The sequence below is a fragment of the Grampus griseus genome (assembly GCF_964374135.1).
Source record: "Grampus griseus genome assembly, chromosome: 17".
Taxonomy (NCBI): Eukaryota; Metazoa; Chordata; class Mammalia; order Artiodactyla; family Delphinidae; genus Grampus; species Grampus griseus.
In genome coordinates this window covers 7,313,619-7,331,594 of record NC_139011.1, presented here as the reverse complement: position 1 = coordinate 7,331,594, position 17,976 = coordinate 7,313,619, and the positions used below count along the sequence as shown (strand labels likewise).

At 47.4% G+C, this 17,976-nt stretch overlaps 1 protein-coding gene across 2 annotated transcripts in view; it reads right to left on the bottom strand.

Annotated features, from left to right (window-relative positions):
• Positions 1–372: 372 nt before the first annotated feature.
• ZFAT (zinc finger and AT-hook domain containing) overlaps positions 373–17,976 on the bottom strand; it is a 187,611-nt gene continuing 170,007 nt past the window's right edge. For both annotated transcript variants that reach the window (XM_082674419.1, XM_082674418.1), the window contains one exon: positions 373–1,995. In XM_082674419.1, coding sequence (XP_082530545.1) covers positions 1,756–1,995 — 240 coding nt within the window. In that variant the 3' untranslated portion in view covers positions 373–1,755. The remainder of the gene's footprint in view (positions 1,996–17,976) is intronic.

Here is a 17,976-nt window from a genome sequence, read left to right as displayed (position 1 = left end):
GTAGATGACGGACGATAACTAGACTTACTGTGGTGATCATTTTGTAATGTATAAAAATATCCCATCACTATGTTGTGTACCTGGAACTAACGTAGTGTCGTAGGTCAATTATATGTCAAGAAACAAACAAACAAACACGACACACAGGCTTCTAAACATTAAGAGAAAAAAAATCCATCGTTTCGTTGTACCATTTATCTTTACCAAGACTGGTAGAAATCCACCACCCTTATTAGAGAAATAACTCAAAGTTCATTCTTTACTGAAAATGGGTCAGTAATGTCTTCCTTGGAAACAAAGGACAGCAAACCATTGTAGGATTAAAAATAATTCTCAAGCTTTTTCTTCATTTGTTACTGAATCAAAACTTTTGGCTGTTTTTAGTGCCCAAAGAGCATCAAAAACGTTGTTTCAGATGAACAGTTTTGTGAACCGTCCTATGTAATATAGATGCTTTCATTGTCTAGTCTAGAAATGTGAAAATCTAAAACCATGAGGCAATAGCTTGGTATTTTACAACTTAAAAGGATGGTTTATTCAAACAATTGGTTAGAATCACTATAAATTAAATAAAATTTCATTTGATAGAAAAAAGATCTTGATCTCAGTGAGCTGGACGTTGGGTGACGATGTCAGGAGACCCCGGGGCTGGACAGGGGGCAGTAGGATTCGCCTCGGTGCCTCCACAAAGCTGCCACACGGCAGAGGCGCCAAAAGGTACGGGATTTATCACGAGCACCTGGACTAAAAGGCAGTCGGACTAGAGAGCATCACGGAGGCTCCTGACTGTCGGTTTACTTCTCCTCCCAAGGTGGGAAGGGGCTGCAGCAAACCCAATGCGAGGTGCCAGGACGTGGGGCGCCAAGACCGTTAACCTCAAACAGTGGCCCCAAAGCAAGGCTAATGCTTCAGAGGGAGAACGAGCATCACTGTCACATTTTGAGGGCCTGGGTCTCAGAGAGGGTTGTCCTGGGTGGGGTCCAAATCCCAGATTCTGACTTGGGAAAGGGAAAGGTAAACCCACTAACCTAACAGAGGAGCAGAAGTACTCAGGCAGAGAATGCTTTTATTCTATCCAACTCACCTCCATAGAGTAGGAGGTGAATAGGAGAAAGTGCATTTATTTTAAAAGCAAAAGAATTCCAAGATAGTAAGCTGAGACCACCATGTGTGATGGGAGCGGGAGGGCCGTCAAACCATCGTTACTTCACACGATAATAAGCGCCCCTGATGCCTGAGGAGGGTAGAACTGTGTAGATAACCCCTCCCCTCTTTTCTCTCACAGGTGATTCAAACACCGTAAGGTCACTTTCTCTGACAGCTGTCTCCTGGTTACCAGGCTGCAGAGCAGTCCCAGGTAAAGATTCGGCACCCAGACAGGGGTCAAGGAGTTAGGCTGTGATTCAGGGAAGATGCCGATGAGAATTGGGGGTCTCTGTTCGACACTTGAAGCAAAGGGGCTATGCGGTACGGGCCATGTTTGGGGAGTTGAGGCACAGGTCTTTCTGGAAGCAGACGACGTGGGGGGAAGGTGCGTATGCCTGTGCTGTGGGCAGCGCTCCTGTGTCGCTGGTGATGCCGATCCCTCGCCCACCCAAAGCTGGGCCAGGAGAGCCCCACGCGGCCACCAGGGTGGACAGCGCAGAGGAGAGCCTGGGAGAGCACTTCTCTGGGGCCTCCCCGCCCTGGCTGTCCCGGGGGCTGCACAGAGGCCGGCAGCCCTGCCCCGTGGCGCTGTCCCACACTGCGTGTCCTCTAGAGCTCCGGGGCCGGCTGCCCCACGGCCTGCTCCTCCACGGGCTGCACGGCCTCCTGCACGTAGACGATGAACTCCGAGGCCTCCCCGCCCTGCGTGTAGACGGTTACCGTCTCAATGCCCTCCACGTCGTCAGAGGACACCACCAAGTGATGCTGCTCAGCCAGCTCCACGGAGGCCTGCTGGAGGGTCTCCTGGATCATGACCGTGTGGTTGGAACTGGGCTCCTCGTCCGTGACCTGCGGGAGGGCAAGAGAAAGGTCACACGGGCCCCACTTCCAGGTCCAGCAGGACAAGAGAATCACAGCGACTGCCTATGGAGCGTCTGGCACATTCCAGGAGCTGGTCCTTCCTGCACAGAATCATCTCAGCAATGCTCTACGCTTGCTCTCACCCCCGGTTTACAGATGAGGAGAGCGGCGCTCACCGGTGCAAAGTAACGTGGTCAGGGGCCCCAGCTGGGGCTCATGGTGGAACCCAAGTTCAAACACCCAGTCCAAGCTCTTCTCGTGATGCCTCCCAGAGGCGTGGGAGTTGCCGAGGCACTCTAGGAGTTACTTCCTGCAACCGTGTAGAGGGCTGGGTGCGGGGTCTCCTGGAAATTCATAGCTGGTCCATTTGGTGGTGGAAAAGGGACTAGTTTATCCTGGCTTATCTGTCTCTCCACACACTCTGGGAGCTCAGCTCTGTGTATGAAGAACATCAACAGCACACCAGGCAGGAGTACACGCCCTTGCACGCCTGGTTTTGCCCAGGTGTCGTCCACTAACACTAGTGCCTCAGAGCCACGGGAGGGGTCTGCTGATGGGCACTCACTGCCCCGGGGCTCTGTCAGTGAAGGGGCCTGCTCACTCCTACGGGCGGGCCTTTCTCTGTAGCTCCAAGCAGGCCGATTCCAGACAAGGCCAAATTCCAGCTGGTGCTAAGGCCCCAGCTCCCTGACTGTGCATTCTGGTCTGTTTTACAACTGTCTTTGATTTTGAGAAGAGCAATGATACAAACAATATGGGAAAGATTTAGAAAGTGTTGAGACCCTAAGAGCTGCAGAAATGACTGAAGGATTAGAAAACCAGCCCAGGAGGACAGTGAAGGGGCCTGGACTTGCTGAGCTGGGGAACGAGAGCCCTCAGATGTAGGGAGGGATGTCACAGAGACCGGCCTTCCCCAGGGGGTCCGAAAGGCGAGGTGGAAAGAACTTTGTTCTGCACTTCGCGGGGCTTACACAGCAGCTCCCCCGCAGTTAGCTGTGAGCCTTGCCCACTCTCCCCTATGACTCTCAGGTGTCTCATCTGTAAAATAGGGACGAAAATGCCCACTTCAGAGAATGGCTAGGAGAACTGAAGAAGATTCCGTATGCAAAGTGGGTGCTTAATAACGTCACTGCGCTTTTGGTGTCTTCATTCGTGTACTGAACAACGTTTTCTTAAGGTACTGCGGCATGTCAATTATTCATTCATTCAACAAAACCTTTGTCATTTTATCAGGTCCCAGTGAACTGAGCTCCGTGAGGGCTAGGACGGCACTGCCCCGGCAAAGCTCTTCTCCCAGAGCCAGGTGGGCAGGGCGGATGTCTGGCACGGAGCAAGAACCCAGTATTTGTGCAACGATGCTCCACTGGGTGCAGGTGCCCTGATGGGCGCTCAGGCAGCACATGGTGGAAAACCAGTCTAGCGGGGCAGACACAGGAACCGAGCAATGCTCTGACAGAGTGCCAGGGCAGCCTCCGGAGGAGGCATGGGATGGGACTCCAGGCAGAGAGGGCAGAAGGAGCAATGACTCCCAGGACCCCCAGGAGAGACTGGAAGCAGTGGGTTTGCTCAGGTGGCCTCTGTGAGCTCCCATTCATGACGCTTCTGACTCCCTTCCCAGCTGGAGCCTGGCGTGGGAAGGTCTCCTCCCTGTCTGGCCCTCTATAACAAGCCACGACCCCATGCCGTCTCTGGGAACGCCCCATGGGGCTTCCAGGGGTCTCCCTCGGCCCTGTGCCTGTGTCATTCCCTGACAGCAGGAAGGGCTGTGTCAGACGGGGTCATGTTTAATGCAGAGAAGAAAATGGACGAGGCACGTCTGGGGTGGGCTCCACACAAAGTTACTGATTGGAAGGAACCTTTAACTTGGACTGATGGAATTTACCAGAAGCTAGAGAGATACCCTGGGTGGAAAGTATTAATCCATTTAGCCTGAGCTGTTTTTCTGCAGTAGATGGAGGCCTTTTTCTTCTTTTACTGTTTGTTTCAATTTCATTTAAATGGGAAAATGTACTGTGAACCGGGACTTTAGAAGTAAATATTGATTTATTTCACTTTGAAAGAAGGTACCTGACAGAAGGGTGGAAAAGGGGGAAGGAATACTCAACAAATGCTTTTCTCTTAACTGTCAGTAAATTCTACATGAAGAAAGAAGTCAGGCGGCATGGGTGATTTATGCTGCGGTCCCAGCCTCAGGTGTGCAAAACAAGCTGATGCACTTCAGGTAAACAGATGACACAATGGTGACAAAGAAAAAGGGGGAGATCAACCAATACACGAGCTTTGAGATACCCTCCTGGCACTGTCGTTCACACACAGTGATTGCCATCATCAGAAATGAAGCCTAAAATGAGGAGGACGTCCAGCCTAAGACTTCACTCTCCTCTTGGACAACTCCAGCGCCTCGATGGCTGAGCACTGACAAGGGCTGACACTACTGCCCCGGACAAAGAGATCCCTGCCAGGCCCAGGGCTTTGATAAGCAGAGGCTGCAGCTCCTGTTCCCATGGCAGCAGGGTAGACACACACCCAGGAGCCGTCCCAGGAGGTCCCAGGACGACTGAGGCGTGGCTACTGCCCACAGATGTGGAAGAAGGGCAGAAACCAACATGAGGCCACCGTGCTCGAAATAAGGGCAATTACATGCTAACTCTGTCACATCAGGGCCCGGGGCCACTTCGTGGAAGGCGCTGTCTGCAGATGGTGGGAAAAGGCATGGCAGGCCGAGGGAAGGCGGCAAAGGGCAGGCATGTGCCCACAGCCCCACCAGGGCCACCGCCGCCTCCCAGTCACCAAGCCCACTGGGCAGAGTTCCATCCTCACCTCTCCACACGGTCCTTTGCTGTCTGACGCTGCTGAGCCAACCTCAACTTTACTCACTGAGACGCCCTCTTCGCTGCTTCCACACCCTCCGGTTCCAGGCTTCCCCATCACGCTTCTCGTGCCCTCCCTCAAAGCCCGGAGGACTCCTACATCCCCATCCTGCGTCTCCTACGGGCCCCTCGTCTGCACTGAGGCTTTGCTCCTAGCTGAGCGAGGGACCCCAGACCTCGAGTGTGTCTGCACAGGGGAGGCTCCCAGGGGCTGTGTGTCTGTCCAAAGTGCACGAGTCATAGGAGAGGCGGTGCTGGGGAGCGGGGGCGGGCGAGGCATGAAATGAAGTTCACAACCACATCCCGAAGAACCTCGCTCACCAGGTGAGAGACTGAGACTTGCTTTTACAAAGGAAGACGCTGGCGGCTTCCCAGGAAGCGTCCTGCATCACCCAATCGGCGGCAGCCCCTGAACCGCAACTTGCCTAACATGAGAAGAGAAGACTTAGCATCATCTGTCTCTCCCTCGAAATAGCTACATTTATTTGCCCATATTACCTTTTCTACGTATTAAGTCTATTTAACATAATCCTTTCTCCATTTTTTTTTCCAATTTTCAGCTCTAGGGATTTGTCTACCGGAATCACCAGTTAAATTCACTCACTGCTAATTATAAGAGTAAAATAAACTTTCCAAACACGGTCCGTTGGGCTTAATTCAGCAGACAGAGTGACAAAGATAAATGTCCAGTTCACAGAAGTCCTGCAAAGAGTGGCCCTCCAGATGGCACAGCTGTAACAGGCGGGGCGTCCAAAGCCTAACTCACCACAAGTTTACGTTCTCACAAGCTTGTGTGAGCAGCTCCGCCAGGCCCGGAGAGGCCCCGCTTCACGTACGGCTGGAGAAACAGGAGCCGGGGTGGTGGAGGGCTGCGTTACAGAGGGAGGCACAGAGGCTCCCTGCAGAGCAAGCCCCTCCTCCCACTTCCCGCACTCTACCTGTTACATGATTCTCACTCTGTTTGTTGTTTGGCTTTGTGTTTCTGCAAACCATGGCATTTCTTCCCTGTCCCCGTGAAACCCAGTGGACACTCTCCCGGCCTCATCCCAATCATTTGCGCACAGCATCTCGTGGCTTGTGCATCTCTGAATGAAACCTCTAATGTCTGGTGACTCATCTAAGGTCAAACAGCTGGAAAGTAGCAAAATCTGGACGTTAGTCTGGGTGACCTCAGGTCCGGACACCTTCCTCAGCAGCTGTAGCGTGGCAGCATCTAAAGGGATTACATGCCATAGATCAACAGGGTTGAATTATTACTCTTTACCTACCCCTATCAGTTTATGGCTGGCTGTATAGCTCTCGACCATTTTCTTTGTTCAAAACGATCACTCTAGCAGTTTAATCTACTAGCACAGGCTTACAATTGTTCTCCACGGTAGAAATAATCTGGCTTCACAGTGTCATTATCCCCTGAGATGGGTACTCCATTTTCCCCAAGTGCTGTATCTAACACATCTTCCAGCTAAATTATCGGCAGCATAGAGAGCTTAATGGAAAACCTTAACCTATAGGACTGTGCAAATTATTCACTAAGTCAGCCTCTGAGTTCTGCAGCTCTGCCCACCTCAAGTGTTCCAGAATCTAGACCAGACCTCTAACAGACCAGGGCACTCTGCTGGGCTCTGTACTCGTGGGAGAGCAGCTTCCCACCGAGACCCCATCTCCTCCACGGAGATGACGGCGGCTAAGGGATAGCTGGGATGTGGGTGGGGGTGCTTGTGCCCCAGTCTGCACACCTCTGCTCCGCTGCACCGGCTCCCAGATACACAGACAGGGCCCTGTCATCTAAGACGTGGACGCTCAGCACCTCCCTCGTGCCCTACAGGCTCTGCGATAAGTGAGAAAAGACTTATGTGTGAATGAGTGAAGAGGGCAGCACACAACCCTATGTGCCACACTGTGTGTCCCCTCACTGAGCACAGCCCCTTGGGCATCCGTGCCCGGCCAGACCCTGCCTGCCCGGAGCTGCCGCCCCATGCCCAGTGCCCTCCCGGCCTCCTGGGTCCTCCCCCAGCGTGGCTGCCCTGCTCGGAGTCCCTCCCTCACTCCCTTTGGGCTCCCACTCCATTGTCACCGCGTCCAACAGGACGTCCCAGAGCCACCCCCCTAGCAGCAGCAGCAGCCTCGGACACACTCCAGCCTCTCCTGCCCTCGTTCCTTCACTGCACTGTCGCCCCTGGGAATCCCATCACCTGTTCATCTACCTGCTCACCATCGTGAGCTTCATGAAAGCAGGGACCTGGGCCGTGTTTTGGCCACTTTATTCCAGCACCTGTGATGTGGCCTGGCACGAGGAAGGGCCTAGCCAGTACCCCCTGAACAGACGGCATCGGGCTCCACACCCGCACCAGAGGGGGGTCGGCACTCCTCGTGGGCGTCTATGTGCTGTACAATCATGGGCCCCTCTTCTCTTTTTTCTGTCACCTAAATTTTTAAAATAATACAGTCCTTTAATAATTGGGAAAAATGAGGCAAAAAGCAAGAGAGGAAAAAAGAAAAAGAAGGAAGACGCAGAATTGCTTCTTCCAAAAGCCACAAGGTGTTTTGGCCGAGAAAACATTTTCCCTCAGAAGCACAGGATGGTTCTCAGTGCCGTGCTGGGCACAGAGCGGGCACTTTGAAAAGCTGCGGAGAAACTGAACTCTCCAGAGTGGCGCATCAGGGGGAGGTGAGAAGAGGGTAGGCACTCAGCCTGTACCACAAGGAAAGACGAGGCAAGATGTCCCAAGTCAGCATTTCCTCCTGTACCAGCAGGAATGAAAGTTACTACGCAGAGTGAACGCAGCAAACCCTGCAGAAGGTGGGTGCAGACACTGGAGCGAGGCCGGTTTTCTAAGGAAGACAAGGTCTGATTTTGAAGAGAGCTGGCAGCGTAAAGTGCTGCTGGCCAGGGTCCTCACGTGTAATCAGGCCCTACGGAGCATCACCTGATGATAATGTCCAGCAGGCAGGCAGGCAAAAGTTACCAGGCCCAGAGCGAGTGACACACCAGAAGAGGGACAGAAGACAAGCTTTAAAGTCGGAAGCAGATCTGAAGGCCAGTGCTTGCAATGGTCTGCTGGCCAGGAAAGGTGCTACCGTGGCTGCAGCAGGGATGTGCAGTTACATTAGCACCTGTGCTGCAAGACAGACAGACCGTGGCCTCTGTATGGACAACTCTGAGTGGTCAGCCATTTCCTGAATAAGCCACCTGACAAGCCTCTGGCTCTCATCTGTCATATGCTGAGTCCCCATGTACTTCAGATGCCTTCTCCGCCTCCTGTTCTAAGGAGAATTTAATGTGTCAGACACTCTGCTGGAAGCTGGAAACAGAACCATGGGCCCCCCATGCCCCCATCCTGACAGGGCTTGCAGACTAGTGGAGGGGGCAGACAGGACACTTCTCCTGGACCCCCAGGGTGGGCAGGGGGCAGACTGGACAGTGGTCAGGGGTGGTTTCCTGAAGGAGATGCCCCGGTCTTGAACACGGTAGCATTTCCAATAATCAGAAGAATGTGAACATTTTCTAAGGTCCCTTCCACTGCGGAAATTCTCAGCCTCTATGATACGGTAAGAATTAGAGAGCTGCAGACAAAAATCCAAATACTACAACCAGACAAGAATGAAAAGAACACCTGGTGGTGTTTGCATGGCCCACCGAGCTGAGGCGGCCCTGCAGCCATTTCGCAGGAGCAACAGTGGTCTGAAGGTCTGTACGAGGCCTCTGCATGCTGCACCCTACGAGCAAGTGACACTAGACCATGCACAAAGGAAAAGAGAAAAAAAGAGCATTGCAAAGAAGATGGTGGAGTAGAAGGATGTGCGCTCACTCCCTCTTATGAGAGCACCGGAATCACAGCTAACTGCTGAACAGTCATCGACAGGAAGACACTGGAACTCACCAAAAAAGATACCCCACATCCAAAGACAAAGGAGAAGCTGCAGTGAGACGGTAGGAGGGGCACAATCACAATAAAGTCAAATCCCATAACTGCTGGGTGGGTGACTCACAAACTGGAGAACACTTATACCACAGAAGTCCACACACTGGAGTGAAGGTTCTGAGCCCCACGTCAGGCTTCCCAACCTGGGAGTCTGACAACAGGAGGAGGAATACCTAGAGAATCAGACTGTGAAGGCCATTGGGATTTGCTGGCAGGACTTCGACAGAACTGGGGGAAACAGAGACTCCACTCTTGGAGGGCACACACAAAGTAGTGTGTGCATCAGGACCCAGGGGAAGGAGCAGTGACCCTAGGGGAGACTGAACCACACCTACCTGCTAGTGGTGGAGGGTCTCCTGCAGAGGCGGGGGGTGGCTATGTCTCACCGTGAGGACAAGGACACTGGCAGCAGAAGTTCTGGGAAGTACCCCTTGGCTTGAGCCCACCCGGAGTCCACCATTAGCCCCAGCAAAGAGCCGGGTAGGCTCCAGTACTGGGTTGCCTCAGGCCAAACAACCAACAGGGAGGGAACCCAGCTCCACCCATCAGCAGACAAGTGGATTCAAGTTTTACTGAGCTCTGCCCACCAGAGCAAAAGCCAGCTCTACCCACCATCAGTCTCTCTCATCAGGAAACTTGCACAAGCCTCTTAGATAGCCTCATCCACCAGAGGGCAGACAGCAGAAGCAAGAAGAACTACAATCCTGAAGCCTGTGGAACAAAAACCACATTCACAGAAAGATAGACAAGATGAAAAGGCAGAGGCGCTGTGTACCGGATGAAGGAACAAGATAAAACCTCAGCAAAACAATCAAATGAAGTGGAGATGGGCAACCTTCTAGAAAAAGGATTCAGAATAATGATAGTGAAGATGATCCAGGACCCTGGAAAAAGAATGGAGGCAAAGATCGAGAAGATGCAAGAAATGTTTAACAAAGACCTAGAAGAATTAACGAACAAACAAAGAGGGCTTCCCTGGTGGCACAGTTGTTGAGAGTCCACCTGCTGATGCAGGGGACACGGGTTCGTGCCCCAGCCCGGGAAGATCCCACATGCCGCGGAGCGGCTGGGCCCATGAGCCATGGCCGCTGAGGCTGCGCGTCCGGAGCCTGTGCTCCGCAACGGGAGAGGCCACAACAGTAAGAGGCCAGCGTACCGAAAAAAAAAAAAAAGAGAGGGGTGAACAATACAATAACTGAAATGAAAAATACACTAGAAGGAATCAATAGCAGAACAACAGAGGCAGAAGAACGGATAAGTGACCTGGAAGACAGAATGGTGGAATTCACTGCTGCGGAACAGAAGAAAAAGGAATGAAAAGAAATGCAGACAGCCTAAGAGACCTCTGGGACAACATTAAATGCACCAACATTCGCATTATAGGGGTCCCAGAAGGAGAAGAGAGAAAGGAGCAGAGAAAATATTTGAAGAGATTATAGTGGAACACATGGGAAAGGAAATAGCCACCCAATTCCAGGAAGCGCAGAGAGTCCCAGGCAGGATAAACCCAAGGAGAAACACACCGAGACACACAGTAATCAAACTGACAAAAATTAAAGACAAAGAAAAATTATTGAAAGCAGCAAGGGAAAAACGACAAATAACATACAAGGGAACTCCCATAAGGTTAACAGCTGATTTCTCAGCAGAAACTTTACAAGCCAGAAGGGAGAGGCACGATATATTTAAAGTGATGAAAGGGAAGAACCTAAAACCAAGATTACTCTACCCAGCAAGGATCTCATTCAGATTCAACAGAGAAATCAAAAGCTTTACAGACAAGCAAAAGCTAAGAGAATTCAGCACCACCAAACCTGCTCTACAAATCCTAAAAGAACTTCTCTAAGTGAGAAACACAAGGGAAGAAAAGGACCTACAAAAACAAACCCAAAACAATTAAGAAACTGGTAATAGGAACATACATATCTATAATTACCTTAAATATGAATGGATTAAATGTTCCATCCAAAAGACACAGGCTCACTGAATGGATACAAAAACAAGACCCATATACATGATGTCTACAAGAGACCCACTTCAGACCTAGGGACACATACAGACTGAAAGTGAGGGGATGGAAAAAGATATTCCATGCAAATGGAACTCAAAAGAAAGCTGGAGTAGCAATACTCATATCAGATAAAATAGACTTTAAAATAAAGAATGTTAAAAGAGACAGGGAAGGACACTACATAATGATCAAGGGATCAATCCAAGAAGAAGATATAACAATTATAAATATATATGCACCAACACAGGAACACGTCAATACATAAGGCAAATGCTAACAGCTATAAAAGAGGGAATCGTCAGTAACACAATAATAGTGGGGGACTTGAACACCGCACTTACACCAATGGACAGATCATCCAGACAGAAAATTAGTAACGAAACACAAGCTTCAAATGACACATTAGACCAGACAGACTTAACTGATGTTTATAGGACATTCCATCCGAAAACAGCAGATTACACTTTCTTCTCAAGTGCATATGGAACATTCTCCAGGATAGACCACATCCTGGGTCACAAATCAAGCCTTGGTAAATTGAAGAAAACTGAAATCATATCAAGCATCTTTTCTGACCACTATACCATGAGATTAGAAATCAATTACAGGGAAAAAAATGTAAAAAACACAAACCTGTGGCTAAACAATCCATTACTCAATAACCAAGAGATCAGTGAAGAAATCAAAGAGGAAATCAAAAAATACCGAGAGACAAGTGACAATGAAAACACGACAATCCAAAACCTATGGGATGTAGCAAAAGCAGTTCTAAGAGGGAAGTTTATAGCAATACCAGCCTACCTCAAGAAACAAGAAAAGTCTCAAATAAACAATCTAACTTTACACCTAAAGGAACCAGAGAAAGAAGAACAAATAAAACCCAAAGTTAGTAGAAGGAAAGAAATCACAAAGATCAGAGCAGAAATAAATGAAATAGAAACAAAGAAAACGATAGCAAACATCAATAAAGCTAAAAGCTGGTTTTCTGAGAAGATAAACAAAATTGATAAATCTTTAGCGAGACTCATCAAGAAAAAGAGGGAGAGGATTCAAATCAATAAAATTAGAAATGAATAAAGGAAAAGTTACAACAGACACCGCAGAAATACAAAGCATCCAAAGAGACTACTACAAGCAACTCTATGCCAATAAAATGGACAACCTGAAAGAAATGGACAAATTCTTAGAAAGGTATAATCTTCCAAGACTGAACCAGGAAGAAACAGAAAATATGAACAGACCAATCACAAGTAACGAAATTGAAACTGTGATAAAAAATCTTCCAACAAATGGAAGTCCAGGACCAGATGGCTTCACAGGTAAATTCTTTTTTTTTTTGAATAGGAAGAACTTTATTTAATGTGTTACATTTTATTTGGTTCTCATAGCACAGAGAATATTTTTTAAATGAATATATTTGGAAACTTTTTAGTTCTTGAGTTTTTAGATACAGTACTGTCATATTTTGGGGCTGCTGTTAACAAAAAGCTCATTAAGGTAGTTAAAATATTACATAACCCAAGAAGGTAAAATCAGTGCCTCAGGGTCCCCCTCCAAAATAGTACAAATAATAATTTTTCTGAAAAATAATGACATGCCGGACGTCTAAAGTTTCTTAAACCTATGAGTCACTGATGTGTGGAGTTTTGATCTACTATCTCTGGATTCAAGGCCGCCTAAACACATCACAGTATCTTGTTAACAAAAGTCACGATACAGTATGTCTTAAAGGTTTTACTTCACACGTACAGAAAACCACTGAGAGCATTGCCTTTACCTTTCCTAGTGGAATTTCAGTAGCAATATTTATCCTCTTAAAAGAGTTTTCAGAGTAAAAGTTTTACTATAGAATGCAAATCAAGCACTGAATTCCAAAACTTAGAATCACTGTAAATGCAGCCTTTGAGTTCAGTTCAATTAAATCATTCATTTATCAAAGCCCCAACTACGCAGTAACTTGTTGGTAATTGCTCCCATGCATTTAAAAAAAAAAAAATCTTTATTGGAGTATAATTGTTTTACAAAGGTGTGTTAGTGTCTGCTGTATAATAAAGTGAATCAGCTACACATATACATATAGCCCCATATCTCCTCCCTCTTGCGTTTCCCTCCCACCTTCCCTATCCCACCCCTCTAGGTGGTCACAAAGCACTGAGCTGATCTCCCTGTGCTATGTGGCTGCTTCCCACTAGCTATCTATTTTACATTTGGTAGTGTATATATGTCCATGCCACTCCCTCACTTCACCCCAGCTTATCCTTCCCCCTCCCCATGTCCTCAGGTCCACTGTCTTAGTCTGTGTCTTTATTCCTTCACAGGTGAATTCTATCAAACACTTAGAGAAGAGTTAACATCCAACCTTCTCAAACTCTTCCAAAAAACTGCAGAGGAAGGAACACTCCCAAACACATTCTATGAGGCCACCATCACCCTGATACCAAAACCAGACAAAGATACTACAAAAAAAGAAAATTACAGACCAATATCACTGATGAATATAGATACAAAAATCTCCAACAAAATACTAGCAAACAGAATCCACCAACACATTAAAAGGATCATACACTTGGTGAAGACTTCTCTGGGGAAATACTTTCTTTAAACGATTATTTCAGTAATTATTTTTACATGTTGAGTCTCTTCAGTGGAAGTTTCTTTTAATTCAATTTATAAATTCCTTTATAAAAAATACTACCATAATAGGAAAATTTAATGAGAGTAAAATAAAAGTTAACAGTTCTTGCCTCACAGATATAAGAGGAAAAAAAAAAAAAAGGATCATACACCATGATCAACTGGGGTTTATCTCAGGGATGCAAGGATTCTTCAGTATATGCAAATCAATCAATGTGATAAACCATATTAACTAACTGAAAAATAAAAACCATATGATCATCTCAATAGATGCAGAAAAAGCTTTTGATAAAATTCAACACCCATTTATGATTAAAAACTCTCCCAAAAGTGGGCATAGAGGGAACCTACCTCAACATAATAAAGGCCATATATGACAAACCCACAGCAAACATCACTCTCAATGGTGAAAAACTGAAAGCATTTCCTCTGAGATCAGGAATAAGACAAGGATGTCCACTCTTGCCACTATTATTCAACATAGTTTTGGAAGTCCTAGCCATGGCAATCAGAGAAGAAAAAGAAATAAAAGGAATACAAATTGGAAAAGAAGTAAAACTGTCACTGTTTGCAGATGACATGATACTATACATAGAAAATCCTAAAGATGTCACCAGGAAACTACTAGAGCTAATCAATGAATTTGGTAAAGTTGTAGGATACAAAATTAATGCACATAAATCTCTGGCGTTCCTATACAATAACAACAAAAGATCAGAAAGAGAAATTAAGGAAACAATCCCATTCACCACTGCAAGAAAAAAAATAAAATACCTAGGAATAAACCTGCCTAAAGAGGTAAAAGAACTGTATGCAGGAAACGATAAGACACTGATGAAAGAAATCAAAGATGACACAAACAGATGGAGAGATATACCATGCTCCTGACTGGAAGATTCAACATTGTGAAAATGACTATACTACCCAAAGCAATCTACAGATTCAATGCAATCCCTATCAAATTACCAATGGCATTTTTTACAGAACTAGAACAAAAAATCTTAAAATTTGTATGAAGACACAAAAGACCCTGACTACCCAAAGCAATCTTGAGGGAAAAAAACAGAGCTGGAGGAATCAGACTCCCTGACTTCAGACTATACTACAAAGCTACACTAGTCAAGACAGTATGGTACTGGCACAAAAACAGAAATACAGATCAATGGAACAGGATAGAAAGCCCAGAGATAAACCCATGCACCTATGGTCAACTAATCTATGACAAAGGAGGCAACTAATCTATGACAATGGAGAAAAGACAGTCTCTTCAATAAGTAGTGCTGGGAAAACTGGACAGCTACATGTAAAAGAATGAAATTAGAATACTCCCTAACACCATACACAAAAATAAACTCAAAATGGATTAAAGACCTAAATGTAAGACCAGACACTATAACACTCTTAGAGGAAAACATAGGAAGAACGCTCCTTGACATAAATCACAGCAAGATCTTTTTGAACCCACCTCCTAGAGTAATGGAAATAAAAACAAAAATAAACAAATGGGACCTAAGGAAACTTAAAAGCTTTTGCACAGCATAGGAAACTATAACAAGATGAAAAGACAACCCTCAGAATGGGAGAAAATATTTGCAAACTAATCAACGGACAAAGGATTAATCTCCAAAAATACATAAACAGCTCATGCAGCTCAATATTAAAAAAACAAACAACCCAATCCAAAAATGGGCAGAAGACCTAAATAGATATCTCTCCAAAGAAGACATACAGATGGCCAAGAGGCACATGAAAAGATGCTCAGCATCATTAATTATGAGAGAAACAGAAATGAAAACTACAATGAGGTATCACCTCACACCAGTTAGAATGGGCATCATCAGAACATCTACAAACAACAAATGCTGGAGAGGGTGTGGAGAAAAGGGAACCCTCTTGCACTGCTGGTGGGAATGTAAACTGATACAGCCACTATGGAGAACAGTATGGAGGTTCCTTAAAAAACTAAAAATAGAATTACCATATGATCCAGCAATCCCACTACGAGGCATCTATCCAGAGAAAACCATAATTCAGAAAGACACATGCACCCCAATGTTCACTGCAGCACTATTTACAATAGCCAGGTCATGGAAGCAACCTAAATGCCCATCGACAGACGAATGGATAAAGAAGATGTGGTACATATATACAATGGAATATTACTCAGCCATAAAAAGGAACAGAATTGGGTCATTTGTAGAGACGTGGATGGACCTAGAGACTGTCATACAGAGTGAAGTAAGTCAGAAAGGGAAAAACAAATATCTATATTAACGCATAGATGTGAAATCTAGAAAAATGGTACAGATGAACTGGTTTGCAGGGCAGAAATTGAGACACAGATGTAGACAACAAACGCATGGACACCTATGGGGGAAAACAGCAGGGGGGTGGGGGTGGGGGGGTGATGAACTGGGAGGCTGGGAATGACATGTATACACTGATGTGTATAAAATGGATGACTAATAAGAACCTGCTGTATAAAAAAATTAAATTAAATTAAATTTAAAAAAAAAAAGAACACTGCAGTCAGTCCTTTCATGTGAAATATTCCGCTATTTGTGTTGAAGCTCTGGAGCCTTACTTTTTACAGCAGTTAGGGTTTCACTCACTGCTCTAATTACAACCAAACCAGAGGTTCCTCTAGCATTCTCAAAAGGGGACTGCAGACCCATTTCACAAGGTTAATAAGCAAGCACATTTACTGTCACAACCTTAGGTCAGGTGTGGCGTTGCATACGTCAGAAACAAAGGGAAATGGTAAATACTATCCTGAATTTATAAACGAATGTGGTTTATAAAAAAGCATCATAAATTCCCAACTCTAAAACTGTACACATATATATGGTACCCAAAAAAGGGGTAAATATTATGTGCGAGAAACTTGTGGAAATACAAAATATATTCATAGGCAGGAAGAAACCATTCCATACATCAATGAAGATTTAAAGCGTTTTTTAAAAAAAGAAAGAATGCACAGGAAGTGAGGAGGGCTGTGATGCATGCCCACATCAGGCAAGGCATCTTTCGTGAGGAGACGTCATAATGCCTCCCCTCCACCCTAATTCTCTCTTGATTGTAAGGAGAGAGCAGACATTTTCTTTTCTGTAGACCCCATAAACAGTCCAAAGCCCGGGTTGTAAAGACAGCTCACTAGAAACAGTCCCTGCCAGTCCCCACGTGTATGTCCTGGCTCTCAGAGACGCTGCAGGGTCCAGCTGGCCGACACTCGGCCACCCCATGCTGAGGCCCCAGAGTACCCGGGAGCCCCCTGCACAGGGCGGCCTTGTCCATGGGGTCCTGGCCTGCAGGGGACAGACAGGACTCACTCTCTTTGCTGTGACAGAGGGGCCTGGAAACGGGAAGAGAGGTGCCTCCTACTGGCCCCAAGCCCATCATAGGATGAGGATGGAAAGGCTTGCCCGTTGGCCAAACCAACTCGGTAGGCAGCTGAGTTTAGCAGCGAAAAGAGGGTGTGCACAGCTAGGACACCCTGTGTTTCTCAGGAGTCCAAGCACAGGTGAGTGTGATCTCGATAACCACGTGACCAAGGAAAGAACAATCCCTCCTTCTCTTGTAAGTGGTGGTACAATGGGAAGGGCAGCGTGGTCTGTCTCAGCACATGTGAGAATAAGAGATGGTGGGGCGCCCGGGGCCTGGCGCAAGGTGAGTGGTAAGCAGTGTGTGGTGCTCACTGCTAGCGGTGTCATCCCCTCCAGGGGCGGTGTCCCCACCAGCCCCACCTCCCCACTGCCCCTCAGGGTGCACGATTAGTACACCCACTCCCAGACGATGTCCACACAGCACGTGGTTTATAGTAGGCACTCCACACATGCCTGACTTGAATTCTTCTGATGTCTGCCCCAGGAGATCTTTTCAAACCGAGCTCAAACAGAGCATATTCACAGCGACAGGGAAGGAGGCAGGAGGTAGCTTCTGACCGCCTCTGAATATCTTCGGATATTTAGACAGGTCTATTGTGCACAATGCTGCACACTGGTGACCTTTCAGCACACTACACTGCATTCTACTTAGTACCACGCACTGCCTGGGCTCTGCACCCCTGTCAAGCACCTGGCCCGGGGGGCCATGCTTCTCCAAAAGCCTCACCTCTGCCCAGTAGCCCGTGGGCCCAGATGGGCCACTCCCGGGGTCAGGCAGGGCTTCACTGAACTCCCCTGCATGGCAGTTTGCGACCATCTCTCTCTGCACGCGCTCAGGACAAAAGGCCTCCACGCTCTTGATGCTCACCAGACCCCGCCCCCCCCAACCTGACCGGCAGGTGCTCCATGGAGACGTGGGGTGGTGGACCCCCTCCCTCTGCCACCCCCTCTGTGCTGGGGAGGTACGGGCTTCTCTCCTCAGCTGGTGCAGACTCTTCTCCCCCCGATTTAACAAACTGTTTCCTCTAGCAGTTCCTCTCCCTGTCCTTTTACACAGATGACGGGCAGCCTCCACAAGACCCCATGGGCAAGGACATGGAGCTGGCAGGACGCACCCTGTTCCTCCCTGGACCTCCAAGCCGCTGCTC